The 17308-nt window shown below is 49.7% G+C and overlaps 1 protein-coding gene across 1 annotated transcript in view; it reads left to right on the forward strand.

The window, feature by feature from the left end:
* The first annotated feature begins 1316 nt into the window (after positions 1–1316).
* NFATC3 (nuclear factor of activated T cells 3) overlaps positions 1317–17308 on the forward strand; it is a 159922-nt gene continuing 143930 nt past the window's right edge. The window contains exon 1 of the mRNA XM_073659299.1: positions 1317–1598. Within this exon, the coding sequence (XP_073515400.1) occupies positions 1514–1598 (85 nt within the window). The 5' untranslated portion in view covers positions 1317–1513. The remainder of the gene's footprint in view (positions 1599–17308) is intronic.

Genomic DNA, 17308 nt, shown 5'->3' on the forward strand with positions numbered 1-17308 from the left:
AGCAGTGTATACAGCAGAGCGCAGTGTATACAGCCTGCATACAGTATATACAGCAGTGTATACAGCAGACTGCAGTGTATACAGCAGTGTATACAGCAGAGCGCAGTGTATACAGCAGTGTATACAGCAGAGCGCAGTGTATATAGCCCGCATATAGTATATACAGCAGTGTATACAGCAGAGCGCAGTGTATACAGCAGAGCGCAGTGTATATAGTCCGCATACAGTATATACAGCAGTGTATATAGCAGACAGCAGTGTATACAGCACAGTGTATATAGCAGAGCGCGGTGTATACAGCAGTGTATATTGTCCGCATACAGTATATACACAGCAGAGCACAGTGTATATAGCCCGCATACAGTATATACAGCACAGTGTATATAGCCCGCATACAGTATATACAGCACAGTGTATATAGCAGAGCACAGTATATACAGTACAGTGTATATAGCAGAGCACAGTATATACAGCACAGTGTATATAGTCCGCATACAGTATATACAGTAGTGTATATAGCAGAGAGCAGTGTATACAGCACAGTGTATATAGCCCGCATACAGTATATACAGCACAGTGTATATAGCAGAGCACAGTATATACAGCACAGAGTATATAGCAGAGCACAGTATATACAGCACAGTGTATATAGCAGAGCACAGTATATACAGCACAGTGTATATAGTCCACATACACTATATACAGTAGTGTATACAGCAGAGCACAGTGTATACAGCCTGCATACAGTATATACAGCAGTGTATACAGCAGACCGCAGTGTATACAGCAGTGTATACAGCAGAGCACAGTGTATACAGCCCGCATACAGTATATACAGCAGTGTATACAGCAGAGCGCAGTGTATACAGCCTGCATACAGTATATACAGCAGTGTATACAGCCTGCATACAGTATATACAGCAGAGCGCAGTGTATACAGCCAGCATACAGTATATACAGCAGTGTATACAGCCTGCATACAGTATATACAGCAGTGTATACAGCAGAGCGCAGTGTATACAGCCAGCATACAGTATATACAGCAGTGTATACAGCCAGCATACAGTATATACAGCAGTGTATACAGCCTGCATACAGTATATACAGCAGTGTATACAGCAGAGCGCAGTGTATACAGCCAGCATACAGTATATACAGCAGTGTATACAGCCTGCATACAGTATATACAGCAGTGTATACAGCAGAGCGCAGTGTATACAGCCAGCATACAGTATATACAGCAGCCTCTTTATACCGCCGCTCGTCCGCCCCACAACACTATAATAACAGCTGCGAGAGCAGAATCGCGCACCACGTGACTGTGTTTGTGCGTCACGTGACGTTCGGACGTCACAGGGTCCTTCTCGAGAAGGGGAACTCGCCGCTACTGAGGCCCCGAACGCTCGACACAGAGAAAGTTGGTGTGAGGTCAGAAAGGAGAGCTTCGGACCGGGGAAAGGGCGGAAAACCGGCGCCGAGAGAACGAGAAGCTGAGTGCGGGCTACCGGCACCGATGAGTGCCACACATTGTGGTTCTGACGAGTTGGATTTCAGGCTCTTATTCGGGGAGGAGGCGGCTCAGCCCTTAGTATCGGCAGGTAAGGCTCAGTAATAGCGTCTGGTTACGTCATTATTGACAGTGGACAGTGGTGAGGCGCTACGTCATTCACGTGTGGTGGGGGATGGGGCAGGTATAACCGTAAATAGTAACCTGTGCGGCTCTGACAGCGGCTGCCGGCAGGGGGCGCAGTATTGTGCAGGTCAGATGGCAGCAGAACAGTCTACATGTGCTGGCAGGACTTGTGTGTGTGTGGTGCCGGGCAGGACTGGTGTGTGTGTGTGTGGTGCCGGGCCGGGCAGGACTGGTATGTGTGTGTGTGTGTGTGTGTGTGTGTGGTGCCGGGCAGGACTGGTGTGTGTGTGTGTGTGTGTGTGTGGTGCCGGGCAGGACTGGTATGTATGTATGTATGTGTGTGTGTGTGTGTGTGTGTGTGTGTGTGTGTGTGTGTGTGGTGCCGGGCAGGACTGGTATGTATGTGTGTGTGTGTGTGTGTGTGTGTGTGGTGCCGGGCAGGACTGGTATGTATGTGTGTGTGTGTGTGTGTGTGTGGTGCCGGGCAGGACTGGTATGTGTGTGTGTGTGTGTGTGTGTGTGTGTGTGGTGCCGGGCAGGACTGGTATGTGTGTGTGTGGTGCCGGGCAGGACTGGTATGTATGTGTGTGTGTGTGTGTGGTGCCGGGCAGGACTGGTATGTATGTGTGTGTGTGGTGCCGGGCAGGACTGGTATATGTGTGTGTGTGTGTGTGTGTGTGTGGTGCCGGGCAGGACTGGTATATGTGTGTGTGTGTGTGGTGCCGGGCAGGACTGGTATGTGTGTGTGTGTGTGTGTGTGGTGCCGGGCAGGACTGGTATGTGTGTGGTGCCGGGCAGGACTGGTATGTGTGTGGTGCCGGGCAGGACTGGTGTGTGTGTGTGGTGCCGGGCAGGACTGGTATGTATGTATGTATGTGTGTGTGTGTGTGTGTGTGTGTGTGTGTGTGGTGCCGGGCAGGACTGGTATGTGTGTGTGTGTGTGTGTGTGGTGCCGGGCAGGACTGGTATGTGTGTGTGTGTGGTGCCGGGCAGGACTGGTATGTGTGTGTGTGTGGTGCCGGGCAGGACTGGTATGTGTGTGTGTGTGGTGCCGGGCAGGACTGGTATGTGTGTGTGTGTGGTGCCGGGCAGGACTGGTATGTGTGTGTGTGTGGTGCCGGGCAGGACTGGTATGTGTGTGTGTGTGGTGCCGGGCAGGACTGGTATGTGTGTGTGTGTGGTGCCGGGCAGGACTGGTATGTGTGTGTGTGGTGCCGGGCAGGACTGGTATGTGTGTGTGTGTGTGTGTGGTGCCGGGCAGGACTGGTATGTGTGTGTGTGGGTGTGGTGCTGGGCAGGACTGGTATGTGTGTGTGTGGGTGTGTGTGTGGTGCCGGGCAGGACTGGTATGTATGTGTGTGTGGGTGTGTGTGTGGTGCCGGGCAGGACTGGTATGTATGTGTGTGTGTGTGTGTGGTGCCGGGCAGGACTGGTATGTATGTATGTGTGTGTGTGTGGTGCCGGGCAGGACTGGTATGTATGTGTGTGTGTGTGGTGCCGGGCAGGACTGGTATGTGTGTGTGTGTGTGTGTGTGTGTGTGTGGTGCCGGGCAGGACTGGTATGTATGTGTGTGTGTGTGTGTGTGTGTGTGGTGCCGGGCAGGGGGGGTGCAGGACTGGTGCTTGTGTGTGCTGGGTGCTGCCGGGCAGGGGGGGTGCAGGACTGGTGTGTGTGTGTGGTGTGCCGGACAGGGGGGCAGGACTGGTGCTTGTGTGTGCTGGGTGCTGCCGGGCAGGGGGGGTAGGACTGGTGTGTGTGTGTGGTGCCGGGCAGGGGGCAGGACTGGTGTGTGTGTGGGTGTGGTGCCGGGTAGGGGGGGTGCAGGACTGGTGTGTGTGGTGCCGGGCAGGACGTGTGTGTGTGTGTGTGTGTGTGTGTGTGTGTGTGTGTTGCTGGGCAGGGGGGTAGGACTGGCGTGTGTGTGTGTGTTGCTGGGCAGGGGGGCAGGACTGGTGTGTGTGTGTGTGTGTGTGTGTTGCTGGGCAGGGGGGCAGGACTTGTGTGTGTGTGTGTGTGTGTGTGTGTGTGTGTGTGTGTGTGTGTGTGTGGCAGCGGGCAGGGGGGGTAGGACTGGTGTGTGTGTGTGTGTGTGTGGTGCCGGGCAGGGGGGGGTGCAGGACTGGTGTGTGTGTGTGTGTGGTGCCGGGCAGGGGGGGGTGCAGGACTGGTGTGTGTTTGTGGTGCCGGGCAGGGGGGGGTGCAGGACTGGTGTGTGTGTGTGTGTGTGGTGCCGGGCAGGGGGGGGTGCAGGACTGATGTGTGTGTGTGTTGCTGGGCAGGGGGGCAGGACTGGTGTGTGTGTGTGTGTGTTGCTGGGCAGGGGGTAGGACTGGTGTGTGTGTGTGTGTGTGTGTGTGTGTGTGTGTGTGTGTGTGGCAGGGGGGGTAGGACTGGTGTGTGTGTGGCAGGGGGGGTAGGACTGGTGAGTGGGTGTGGTGCCGGGTAGGGGGGGGTGCAGGACTGGTGTGTGTGGTGCCGGGCAGGGGGGGTGCAGGACTGGTGTGTGTGTGTGTGTTGCTGGGCAGGGGGGCAGGACTGGTGTGTGTGTGTGTGTGTGGTGCCGGGCAGGGGGACAGGACTGGTTGTGTGTGGGTGTGGTGCCGGGCAGGGGGGTAGGACTTGTGTGTGTGTGTGTGTGTGTGTGTGTGTGTGGCAGGACTGGTGTGGGGGTAGGACGTGTGTGTGGCAGGACTGGTGTGGGGGTAGGACGTGTGTGTGTGTGTGTGTGTGTGTGTGTGTGTGTGGTGCCGGGCTGGGGGGGTAGGACTGGTGTGTGTGTGTGTGGTGCCGGGCTGGGGGGGGTAGGACTGGTGTGTGTGTGTGTGTGTGTGGTGCCGGGCTGGGGGGGTAGGACTGGTGTGTGTGTGTGTGTGTGTGGTGCCGGGCTGGGGGGGTAGGACTGGTGTGTGTGTGTGTGTGTGTGTGTGGTGCCGGGCTGGGGGGGTAGGACTGGTGTGTGTGTGTGTGTGGCGCCGGGCAGGGGGGCAGGACTGGTGTGTGTGTGGTGCTGGGCAGGTGGGCAAGACTGGTGTGTGTGTGTGTGGTGCTGGGCAGGTGGGCAAGACTGGTGTGTGTGTGTGTGTGTGTGGCGCCGGGCAGGGGGGCAGGACTGGTGTGTGTGTGGTGCCGGGCAGGGGGGGTGTAGGACGTGGACGTGTGTGTGGTGCCGGGCAGGGGGGCAGGATGTGTGTGTGTGGTTCCGGGCAGGGGGGCAGGACTGGTGTGTGTGTGTGTGTGTGTGTGTGTGTGTGTGTGTGTGTGTGTGGTGTGCGGCGCAGGGGGGCAGGACTGGTGTGTGTGTGTGTGTGTGTGGTGTGCGGCGCAGGGGGGCAGGACTGGTGTGTGTGTGTGTGTGTGTCTGTGGTGCCGGGCAGGGGGACCGGACTGGTGTGTGTGTGTGTGTGTGTGGTGCCGGGCTGGGGGGGTAGGACTGGTGTGTGTGTGTGTGTGGCGCCGGGCAGGGGGGCAGGACTGGTGTGTGTGTGGTGCTGGGCAGGTGGGCAAGACTGGTGTGTGTGTGTGTGGTGCTGGGCAGGTGGGCAAGACTGGTGTGTGTGTGTGTGTGTGGCGCCGGGCAGGGGGGCAGGACTGGTGTGTGTGTGGTGCCGGGCAGGGGGGGTGTAGGACGTGGACGTGTGTGTGGTGCCGGGCAGGGGGGCAGGATGTGTGTGTGTGGTTCCGGGCAGGGGGGCAGGACTGGTGTGTGTGTGTGTGTGTGTGTGTGTGTGTGTGTGTGTGGTGTGCGGCGCAGGGGGGCAGGACTGGTGTGTGTGTGTGTGTGTGTGTGTGTGTGGTGTGCGGCGCAGGGGGGCAGGACTGGTGTGTGTGTGTGTGTGTGTGTGTCTGTGGTGCCGGGCAGGGGGACCGGACTGGTGTGTGTGTGTGTGTGTGTGTGTGTGTGTGTGTGTGGTGCCGGGCAGGGGGACCGGACTGGTGTGTGTGTGTGGTGCCGGGCAGGTGGACCGGACTGGTGTGTGTGTGCGGCGCAGGGGGGCAGGACTGGTGTGTGTGTGTGTGTGTGTGTGTGTGTGTGTGTGTGTTGCCGGGCAGGGGGACAGGACTTGTGTGTGTGTGTGTGTGTGTGGTGCCGGGCTGGGGGGGTAGGACTGGTGTGTGTGTGTGTGTGTGTGGTGCCGGGCTGGGGGGGTAGGACTGGTGTGTGTGTGTGGCGCCGGGCAGGGGGGCAGGACTGGTGTGTGTGTGTGGTGCCGGGCAGGTGGGCAAGACTGGTGTGTGTGTGTGTGTGTGTGTGTGTGACGCCGGGCAGGGGGGCAGGACTGGTGTGTGTGTGTATGTGTGTGTGGTGCCGGGCAGGGGGGGTGTAGGACGTGGATGTGTGTGTGGTGCCGGGCAGGGGGGCAGGATGTGTGTGTGTGTGTGTGTGGTTCCGGGCAGGGGGGCAGGACTGGTGTGTGTGTGTGTGTGTGTGTGTGTGGCAGGACTGGTGTGGGGGTAGGACGTGTGTGTGTGTGTGTGTGTGTGTGTGTGTGTGTGTGTGTGGTGCCGGGCTGGGGGGGTAGGACTGGTGTGTGTGTGTGTGTGTGTGTGTGTGGTGCCGGGCTGGGGGGGTAGGACTGGTGTGTGTGTGTGTGGTGCCGGGCAGGTGGGCAAGACTGGTGTGTGTGTGTGTGTGTGTGTGTGTGACGCCGGGCAGGGGGGCAGGACTGGTGTGTGTGTGTGTGTGTGTGGTGCCGGGCAGGGGGGGTGTAGGACGTGGATGTGTGTGTGGTGCCGGGCAGGGGGGCAGGATGTGTGTGTGTGTGTGTGGTTCCGGGCAGGGGGGCAGGACTGGTGTGTGTGTGTGTGTGTGTGTGTGTGTGTGTGTGTGTGTGTGTGGTTCCGGGCAGGGGGGTAGGACTGGTGTGTTTGGTGCCGGGCAGGGGGGCAGGACTGGTGTGTGTGTGTGTGTGTGTGTGTGTGTGTGTGGTGTGCGGTGTGCTGCGCAGGGGGGCAGGACTGGTGTGTGTGTGTGTGTGTGTGTGTGTGTGTGTGTGTGTGTGTGTGGTGTGCGGTGTGCTGCGCAGGGGGGCAGGACTGGTGTGTGTGTGTGTGTATGTGTGTGGTGCCGGGCAGGGGGACCGGACTGGTGTGTGTGTGGTGCCGGGCAGGGGGACCGGACTGGTGTGTGTGTGGTGCCGGGCAGGGGGACCGGACTGGTGTGTGTGTGGTGCCGGGCAGGGGGACCGGACTGGTGTGTGTGTGTGTGTGTGTGGTGTGCGGCGCAGGGGGGCAGGACTGGTGTGTGTGTTGCCGGGCAGGGGGACAGGACTTGTGTGTGGGTGTGGTGCCGGGCAGGGGGGTAGGACTTGTGTGTGTGTGTGTGTGTGTGTGTGTGTGTGGTGCCGGGCGGCAGGACTGGTGTGTGTGTGTGTGGTGCCGGGCAGGGGGACCGGACTGGTGTGTGTGTGTGTGTGGTGCCGGGCAGGGGGGCAGGATGTGTGTGTGTGGTGCCGGGCAGGGGGGCAGGATGTGTGTGTGTGTGGTGCCGGGCAGGGGGGCAGGATGTGTGTGTGTGTGGTGCCGGGCAGGGGGGCAGGATGTGTGTGTGTGTGGTTCTGGGCAGGGGGGCAGGACTGGTGTGTGTGTGTGTGTGTGTGTGGTTCCGGGCAGGGGGGTAGGACTGGTGTGTTTGGTGCCGGGCAGGGGGGCAGGACTGGTGTGTGTGTGGTGTGCGGCGCAGGGGGGCAGGACTGGTGTGTGTGTGTGTGTGTGTGTGTGTGTGTGTGTGTGTGGTGCCGGGCAGGGGGACAGGACTTGTGTGTGGGTGTGGTGCCGGGCAGGGGGGTAGGACTTGTGGTGTGTGTGTGTGTGCTGGGTGCTGCCGGGCAGGGGGGCAGGACTGGTGTGTGTGTGTGCTGGGTGCTGCTGGGCAGGGGGGCAGGACTGGTGTGTGTGCTGGGTCGGGGACTGGCACAGGACAGGGGTGCATGGTGCAAGTCGAGGACTACTGTGGGACTGGGGTGCGGGGTAATGGATGGCACCATGAAGTGTTGAACTTGCTGACAGGGCAGGAAGTGACAGCTGAGCAGTGTCCTCGTGGTGCAGCCGCGCATCATAAACACCTTCCTGGGTCGTAGACGGTGAAATGTGGACAGAGCAGTGCGGGGCGATGCGGACTCTGGCAGAGCTCTTGCTGTTTCTCGTCGTCTACACCATGATGTAGTCGTCACGTGTGTGGTGGAGCTATCAGATCGTGTTCGCTGTGACTTGGGGACAGTTGCTGCACAGCCGTGTCTCAGGCTGCTCCTCAAGTAACACCAGCTTGTCATAGTAGAAATATTTCCCTTATATGAGCGCACACATTATTTATGGCCTGTGCTTGAAGTGAAGGTTACAGATGCCAGCCAGAGTCTTCTCAGGGTTTGGTTAGTTACTCGTGAAAGGCGATGTAGACCCCTTTGGGAATTGAGATTTGCTTTTCTTTAAATGCACGTGTCTATTGGGTGAACTTATTAAATATTGTTGATGCTCACTGCGCTGTGTGCACAAGTTCTCTTGGGATCTGTGTTTGTTCTAACTTGGACAGGTCCATTTTTATTATGGGTGCCTCTAGTGGTTTCGGCACATCGCTTAAAACCGTATATTAAAAAGGGTGACCTAACTGATGACCATCCATGATGACGGAATGGACTCAAGTGATGGTTTAGGAGATGAAAGCCCGTTCAAATGAACATCTTCTGTAACTGAGCATTGTATTTCTAATTCTCTGCCCCTCAAATGCATTGTAAGCTGAAATATAAACTAATTTGTGAGCAGAGCCTTAGTTGTATGTGTACACAGATCTGAATACATGTAGGACAGGCTGTTACACTGCAATTAACCTCTAATCGACCAACCATTTTTTTTTCTCTGGCTTTCAGAAATTGTGTGCCTGATTAATCAAAACCAGCGCTGTTCACGCCGATCTTGATGAAGGTGTGCTGGAGTCGCACCTCTTCATGAATCTGGAGTATGTGACGAGTGGTGTACACCTCTATGTTCTATATGCCAGAAATCTCACACTCCAGTCAGGTACTGGAGTGAGATTTCTCATATAGGGAGCGACACCGCTTGTCATGAATTGGGCATTCCTGTCCTGCATAGAAAAACACCCTCTTAAAACTTATTTTATTATAGAATAAAAGTTATTACAGGACAATTGATAACCAACAACGGTAGGTTCACATCACCTGTTACCTGCATAATGACCAAAACGCCTTATGCCTTTAAACTATATATGGTAAAGACGTACTAAATGAAAAAGTGCCAGTGCATGTAAAATGTTTCTATCTCACCCGTTTGAGCCATGGGGCATCCAGTTCTGTAAGATTCCAGGGATAGAAGGGTCCAATTTTCCTTTTGTCTGCCCTGTCCTGTCCCGCGTGTTTGCTCCAACCCTAACAAGGGCAGGACCCAAATTGGCTCTATTAGTAACCCCAGAAAAAAAATACCTTCCAATGTGTTTCCTTCTCAATAATGAGATGTTATCAGGGGAGTGTTTCTTGTATAGGGGAAAAGAAATAGGCATTTTTTTCTCCAAAATAAATTGCCTCCAATTCCAATAAAGTGTTAGTTAAGTGACAAAAATATATGTCCTCAACAGGAATATCCTAGTCGTAGGGGTCTCCTGGATAAAGTGCAGAGTGCTTCTTTTTTACAAGTAAATGACACACTTTTCTAGTCCCCCTCACTGCAGCAGCCAAACACTAAATGGAACCGGTCACCTTGGGAAACGCTGTTTACATACAGATTCACCGGTACAATGCAGTACGCCTACCGGGAGAAAATAAACTTTCTTCTGGTAGCTGTCGGCTTTCAGTCATGGGGGCAGTGCATGGGAACGGCTGCAGTCACCACTCACTATACTGTGAGCAGCGGCTGTAAGTATGCCCCGAAACACTTATGACAGCTCGTTCTGCATGGCGAGCTGTCAGTACAAGTGCCAGGTCCGCATCTCGCATTATAGAGCGTGGCGATTGTAATCTCTCATTTTACCGACTCCAACTGAAAGCCAGCAGTTCCCAGGAAGAAATAAGTTCATTTTCTTTTGATAGCTGCACTTTTAGTATTGTGGCTGGGCAACATTGTAACGCTATTTATCTGCAGAGTAACTAGATCCCTTTAATCAGTCCTGTGACATACACCGTGCAGGCATTGCTTTTGGTGCTCTGGATCCATTAGGGAGATGACATACCTTCATTTACAATTTTTGCCTACCCATAGCTAACTTTTTTTTTTTTTTTTTTTTCTTTTTAAAATAATTTCTGTAGGTTTTTTTTGTTTGTGTACATATTTTACATAAAGATCTCGGGGGTAATTTCTTTTTAGTATGCCTTTTTTTTTTCAGTGTAACTGGCTTGTGTGTGGGAGCCCCTTGTGCAGGAAAAACATCCCCCAGCCTCGGCCTAGGTCACTGCCATTGCTGATCTTGGTTTGCTGACATGTAATAGTTTTGCTTGGCCAAGCGGCACCTGGCAATCATGTGCTCACTACGACCAATAAGACCATGTGCACATAAGACTGTGTGAGTATTTGATGAGTTTTTACCTCTTTTGTAAGCCAAAATCATGAGTGGAACAATCAGAGGAAAAGTATAATAGAAACACGTCACCACTTCTGTATTTTTCACCCACTCCTGGTTTTTGCTTACAAATACTGACCAAATACTGGTTTTTGCTTACAAATACTGACCAAATACTGAACGTGTGCACTTGACCTAATGGCAAATGGCATTGCTCCTGATTCCATGAACTGGCAAACATTGAGGATTGTGTAACCTGGAAGAGAAGGCTGAAGTAGTTAATAACCGCTTCTGTCTTCTCAAGGTCCTCTCTTTTTAGTAAGCAGAAGGGTCCTTCTCAAGAGACATCATTGCAGACTCTGCACTCACTGTCTGCTGAAAAAAAAACTGTTGCGTTGTTAGGGTATGTGCACACGGTCGGTACTGGCGGTGCTTTGAACGCAGCATACTTGATGCTGCGTTCAATGTGCTGCACGCAGGTGAAGCCGCATGTGTTTATTGAACACATGCGGCCTCACCACATCCTATACATTACACTGGTAGAATTTCTCTTGCGGACACCAGCGTCTCCGCAAGAGAAATTGACATGCTGCTGTCTGTGAAGACGCGTCGCGTGTCCATCTCCGCAGGTAAGCCGCAGGACCACGGGAACGCATAGTGGGCATGGGATTTGTACAAGTCCCATCCACTATGCCGTAACATCTGGCTGCTGCGGATTGCACAGCGTTTACTGATCGTCGGCACATAACCTTAGAGTTGATGATTAGTGATAATAAATGTATCAATTCTACTTGATATTTTTGTTTGATCAGATATAGAGCAAAGTAATAGTTTGAACTATGTTAGATCTAGGCAACTCTATACCAAATAACAGTATATAATTGTCTGCTGTACCATCCACAAAGGCTTCTGGTAACAGATGGATGCAGAGATACGGCTTTTCTTGAATGGGTTGTCAAAACTGCGAGTCGCTGCTGGTTCTCGTCCTAGACCTAAATCAGGTGTCAGACTGGCCAGGGGCTCACTATTGCTACTTGGCATCATTAGTTACACGGATACATAATGTCCTAGAGGATCTCTGTTGGATTCAAGTTATTCAGGACCTACCTTCACATTCTGGTAACATAAGGCAATGATGTGCACTAGAAGGAACCTAGGGCCCACTGCACCCAGTGCAAGGTCTAACACTGGCTCTTGAGGATTTCATATTGGTACCGAACAGTGGGGTACTGTTGGATATCATGGAGGTTTGTGTGGACCTCCAAGGATATGCCGCCCAACCTTCATTGACCCACCACCAAACTGGTCATCGTATATGAACCAGATGTTGCCGGCAGCATAACACGCACCACAGAGTCTTCGGACTCTCATGTCTGTCACATGCTCAGTGTAAACGTGCTCTAATCTGTGAAGGCTTTGGGGGGGCATTGATGGACTTGCAAATTTGGGGTTTTCTCTCTAACGCTGACCTATATGCGTGGAGCTAGCACAAGTCCATTCCATCCCATCATGAAGCCTGGTTCTGACAGTTTGATGAGAAACATGCATTTTTAAGGCTATTGCACAAGAGGCCTATTTTCTGGCTCTTATATCTAATGGTCCATATCCTGGTATCTTGAGACTGCTGGGAGACACAGCAAAACGTCTTGGAACAGCCTATGAATGTGAGACCCTAGAGGAGTTGGACTTCTTGTGTACCCTGGATGTGCTGCAGGTACTGCCTTATTCTAGTGACACGGACTCTAGCAAAAATGCAAAACTATAGAAAACTCAGTCAGGAAGGACAAAGGGAGGATAATTGACTGTGGCCTCTACATGCAAACCTTTTTGTTGGTTGTCTTGTTGCTTCCCCAGTGCATCTTTTGTCACCAAAGCAGGTAAAATTGATTTATTGTATGTGCTTCATAAACTGGACGGATTGATATCCTTGAACTTTTAACTGATTTGGGATCATAATGATCTGGTACAATCTTTTCGATGCACATCTTTTCTTCTTGCTTTTACTGGAACTATTGATGTTCACTTTGTGAGTCAAACTGATGGTATGTGAAAATTCCATAAACGAGTTTTTACAAGCAGAAGATAAGAATTTCGGCGTTGTTTTATCACACAGTACCATTTTTGGACTTCTGTATTGAATGTTGTGTTTTTGTTGTATCTTTAATCTATTCACAAATCTATAAATGAATATGTTGGATATAAACATTGATTTTATAACGTGTTTTTGTATCGTTTACTTTTTGCACCATAGCAGGATGTCATACAAACACTTTAAATGATAAAGCCCAATCCAATAATTGCTCTGCCAATTCACTAAAAATTGCTGAAATTGAATGGTCGAGATAAGGATTCGAAGGCTACACATGAGTAGCAGCCTGTGTTTTTTTGTTTACAGCAATTGTGTAAATCTACAATATGACCGCAGAGCAGATCTTCTTTCCTTTGAGCGTACGTACCTATCAGTCCAGTCAAATAACCGCTCTTACTCGCGAGCTTGAGGTATAAGGGTACGTGCCCACGATCAGGAATAGCAGCGTTTTGGGCACACCTTACCTGTGCTGCATCTAATACGCTGTGTTCTACAGTACAAGCACAGTGGATGAGATTTATAGAAATCCCATGCCCACTGTGCTTGTTTTTGACACTGCATAAACCCCCCCGCAGTGCTGGTTTATGAGCCCCAGCATGTCAATTTCTGCAGAAGATTTTGACCGATTGAATGTCATTACATGCGGTGAATCTGCATGTACTGACAAAACAAGTGTGGCATTAGAACGCAGCGAAAATACGCGGTGTCCAAAGTGCTGCTGGTTCCTTATTGTGGGCATGTACCCTAACAGTATTTCTGACTCCATTTTATCAGTTTTTTTCTCTATAGATTTAACCTCAAATTGTCTATTTTTCATAAGCCCTGATACAGGAGGTGTTGGCAAAAGCTGCTGTCGTGTCTACACACAGATTTCCCCTTCACTATTGCGCAATTTTCTACCTTTTTGTAATGAACTAGCAGAGGCTCTGGATTAGTGTCCTCCGTAGGCTTGCTATAATGTGGCCTAAACATTGTATACAGTCACCTGCACTTCAGTGAGATACTGTACTATCTAGCTGTCTGTGTGCCATAATCCTCTCCCCTCCCTCAGTCTCCGCACTCTTTGTAGTATGGTTCTTATGTGGCCCAACAACAACTTGCTGCTTTTTGAGTATAGATGTGTTTTTAATGGAGAGATTAAAGTAAGCCTCTACCTAATACTTCTGTCATTGTCTAAGGAGAGACAGGCCTCCTTGCACATTAGAGGGTACCGGTCATGTTGAAAATGGTTTCTGATCTCCCGACAGGATGTTATAGAGCTGATCTGACTAATATACAATTTTGTGGTAAAAGTTTTAATAAAACTTGTGTTTTATACATGGCAATCCCTGTTTGTATGTATGAGTTTTGTGGGCGGCCCTTTTCAGTGATTTTCACTTAATAGGACCGCCCACTGGGATTTAAATTAATAAAGTACAAGTTATATTTATTTGTTGGTAAAGATTCAGTATATCATCCTGCTCTATACCATGCTGTCCAAAGATCAGACTGCATGTGCAATGTGAGTTCTCTTTAACCCCATATCTGGCAGATAATGGCTTTGTGTCACGGTCAGGATCTGCCTCTAATAGCAGTTGGTGGGGTGAACTCCGCCTGCAGCCGTTAAATCCTGCAGTCAATCTGTGTTGTCAGACACGCGATCGCTGGGTGCCAATGGGTTGCTATGGTAGCCATGGTTCTGCAGAACACCCCTATGTCTGCCATAATGGCTCTCCATTGAAACTCATCCTGTGGCTGCTATTCAAAGGAGACCATGATTCTTATTGGCATAGAAGGGAGGAGGGGGGAGCGGGAATGTAGAAAGCTTACCACGTTGTCGATTTCAAAACCATATGTCAGCCGGAATCCATTCTGAGGTTGCTGCGCCCATTGGTGATCACAAGCAAATGAAAAAGAAAAGGGAAATCCACCGGCACATCCAACAGGAAATAATTAGAAATTATTCTTTATTGAAAAAAAAAACAAACCTAAAACATGCTAAAATGAAACCTCAGAAACCTGACGCGTTTCTGCTGTATACAACACCCTTAATATGCGATCACGCTGAAAAACAGTCAAAAGTAAATAAATAAAAAGTTTAGAAAAATGAGAACATACAAATTTGAGTCAACCATTTTATCCCATTAAAAATTAAAGTATTACATTTAATTACACATATGGGGTATCACTGAGTATATAACAGTTAGAGCTACCAAAATATAAAATCAATTAACCCAATCGGTAAACACTTTGAACAGAGAAATAAAATCAAAACGCCAAAATTCCTTTTTTTTTTTTTTTTGCCATGAAAGAAAATGAAATGAGCGATAAAAATGTCATAACTATCCCAATGGTATAAATAAAAACATCTGCTCTCCCCACAAAAAAAACAGCCCTCACACAGGTCTCGGAAATTGGTGACACAAACAAATTTATAATAGAGGTATATGTGTTTGTATATCTATCTCTATACTCAGCACTCTTGAAGTTGTTCCAGAAAATTATTGCAGTTACACATGTTTTGTTTTACCCATGTGTATAGGAACACAATAAAAAGAAAAGGCAAATTGAGCATAATTTCACACCCCCAAAAAACGGGCCAGACAAAATTGTTGGCACCTTTCCAAAATTGTGGGTAAACAACTTTATTTCAAGCATGTGATGAACGTTCAAACTCCCCTGTGGCAAGTAACATGTGTGGGCAATATCAAAGTTACACCTCAACCAGATAAAAAGGGGAGACGTTGGCTCAATCTTTGCATTGTGTGTCTGTGTGTGCCACACTAAGCATGGAGAACAGAAAGAGGAGGAGAGAACTGTCTGAGGACTTGAGAACCAAAATTGATGAAAAATATCAACAATCTCATGGTTACAAGTCCATCTACAGCGAGCTTGATGTTCCTTTGTCCACGGTGCGCAACATAATGAAGAAGTTTACAATGAGTGACACTGTAGCTAATCTCCCTGGACGAGAATGGCAGAGAGAAATTTATGAAAGGTTGTAATGCAGGATATTCCAGATGGTGGATAAGCAGCTGCGATCAAGTTCCAAAGAAATTCAAGCTGTCCAGCAGGTTCAGGGTGCATCAGTGTCAGCGTGAACTACACGTTGACATTTGAATCAAATGAAACGCTATGGCAGGAGACAGAGGACCCCACTGCTGAAAAAGACCTAAAAAAGCTAGACTGCAGTTTGCCAAATTGTACGTGAGTAATCCAAAATCCTTCTGGGAAAGTGTCTTGTGGACAGATGAGACCAATATGGAGCTGATTTGTTAAGCACATCGTTCTGTTTATCGAAAACTAAATGAGGCCTACAAAGAAAAGAACACAGTACCTACAGTCAAATATGGTGGAAGTTCAAAGAGGTTTTGGGGTTGTTTTGCTGGCACTGGGTGTCTTGACTGTGTGCAAGGCCTCACGAAATCTGAACACTACCAAAGGATTATGGTTTGCAATGTGCCCAGTTTCAGAAAGCTGGGTTTGCGTCCTAGGTCATGGGTCTTCCAGCAGGACAATGACCCCAAACCTGCTTCAAGAAGCACCCAGAAATGGATGGAAATAAAGCGCTGGAGAATTCTGAAGTGGCCAGAAATGGATACGGATCTAAATCCCACTGAACACCTGTGGAGAAATCTCACAATTATAAGAGACCTGAAGCAGTTGGCAAAAGAATAGTGGTTCAAAATTCCAACGGAGTGGTGTAAGAAGCTTGTTGACTGTTATAGGAAGCGACTTATTGCAGCTATTTATTCCAAAAGGTGTGCAACCAAATATTAAGTCTGGCCCATTTTTAGCTCTGTGTGAAATTATGTCCAATTTGCCGTTTTTTTTTTTTTTTTTTTATGGTGCTCCAATACACACAAAGAAATAAACATATAATTGCAATAATTTTCTGTGAGAAATACTTCATTTTCTGGAACAATTTCAAGGGTGCCAACACTATATCTACAGTGGGGAAAATAAGTGTTTGATACACTGCCGATTTTTGCAAGTTTTCCCACCTACAAAGAATGGAGAGGTCTGTAATTTTTATCGTAGGTACTTTAAAACTGTGAGAGACCGAATCTAAAAAAAAAATCCAGAAAATCATATTATATGACTCTTACATACTTATTTCATACAATAAAATGCAAATTAATTATTTGATATAATAGAAAAGCAGAACTTGGTACAGAAACCTTTATTTGCAATTACAGAGGTCAGACATTTCCAGTTATTGACCAAGTTTGCACACACTGCAGCAGGAATTTTGGCTCACTCCTCCATACAGATCTTCTCCAGATCATTCAGGTTTCGGGGCTGTTGCTGGGCAACATTGAGCTTCAGCTCCCTCCAAAATTTTTCTATTCGGTTCAGATCTGGCGACTGGCTAGGCCACTCCAGGACCTTTTGAAATGATTCTTACTGAGCCACTCCTTAGTTGCCATAGCTGTGTTTTTTTTGGGTCGTTGTCATGCTGGAAAACCCAGGGAAGACTCATCTTCAATGCTCTTACTGAGGGAAGGAGGTGGTTGGTTAAAATCTTGTGATTATGTGACCCCAGCCATCCTCCCTTCAATACGGTGTAGTCGTTCTGTCCCCTTTGCAGAAAAGCTCCCCCAAAGTATGATGTTTCTCCCACCATGCTTCATGGTTGAGATGGTGTTCTTGGGGTTGTACTCATCCTTCTTCCTCCAAACACTGTGAGTGGAGTTGATGCCAAAAATTTCTAGTTTGGTCTCATCTGACCACATGACCTTATCTCATGCCTCTTCTGTATCATCCAGATGGTCATTGGCGAACTTCAAACGAGCATGGACCTTGTGTTCCCTGCAGGATGATGGCGTAGTGTGTTACTAACAGAAATGTTTGAGACTGTTGTGCCAGCTCTCTTTAGGTCATTGACCAGGTCTTCTTGTGTAGTTCTGGGCTGATTCCTGAGCTTTCTCAGAATCCTCCTTACCCCAGGAGGCGTGGGCTTGCATGGAGCCCCAGACTGAGGAAGATTGACAGTCATCCTGTGTTTCTTCCATTTTCTAATAATTGCGCAAACAGTTTCTGCTTGCCTATTGTCCTGTAGCCCAGCCTTGTGCAGGTCTACAATTTTGTCCCTGGTGTCCTTAG

This window comes from Phyllobates terribilis, unplaced genomic scaffold (genome assembly GCF_046119375.1).
Source record: "Phyllobates terribilis strain yellow unplaced genomic scaffold, ASM4611937v1 Scaffold_13__5_contigs__length_258822181, whole genome shotgun sequence".
NCBI classification, from domain to species: Eukaryota; Metazoa; Chordata; class Amphibia; order Anura; family Dendrobatidae; genus Phyllobates; species Phyllobates terribilis.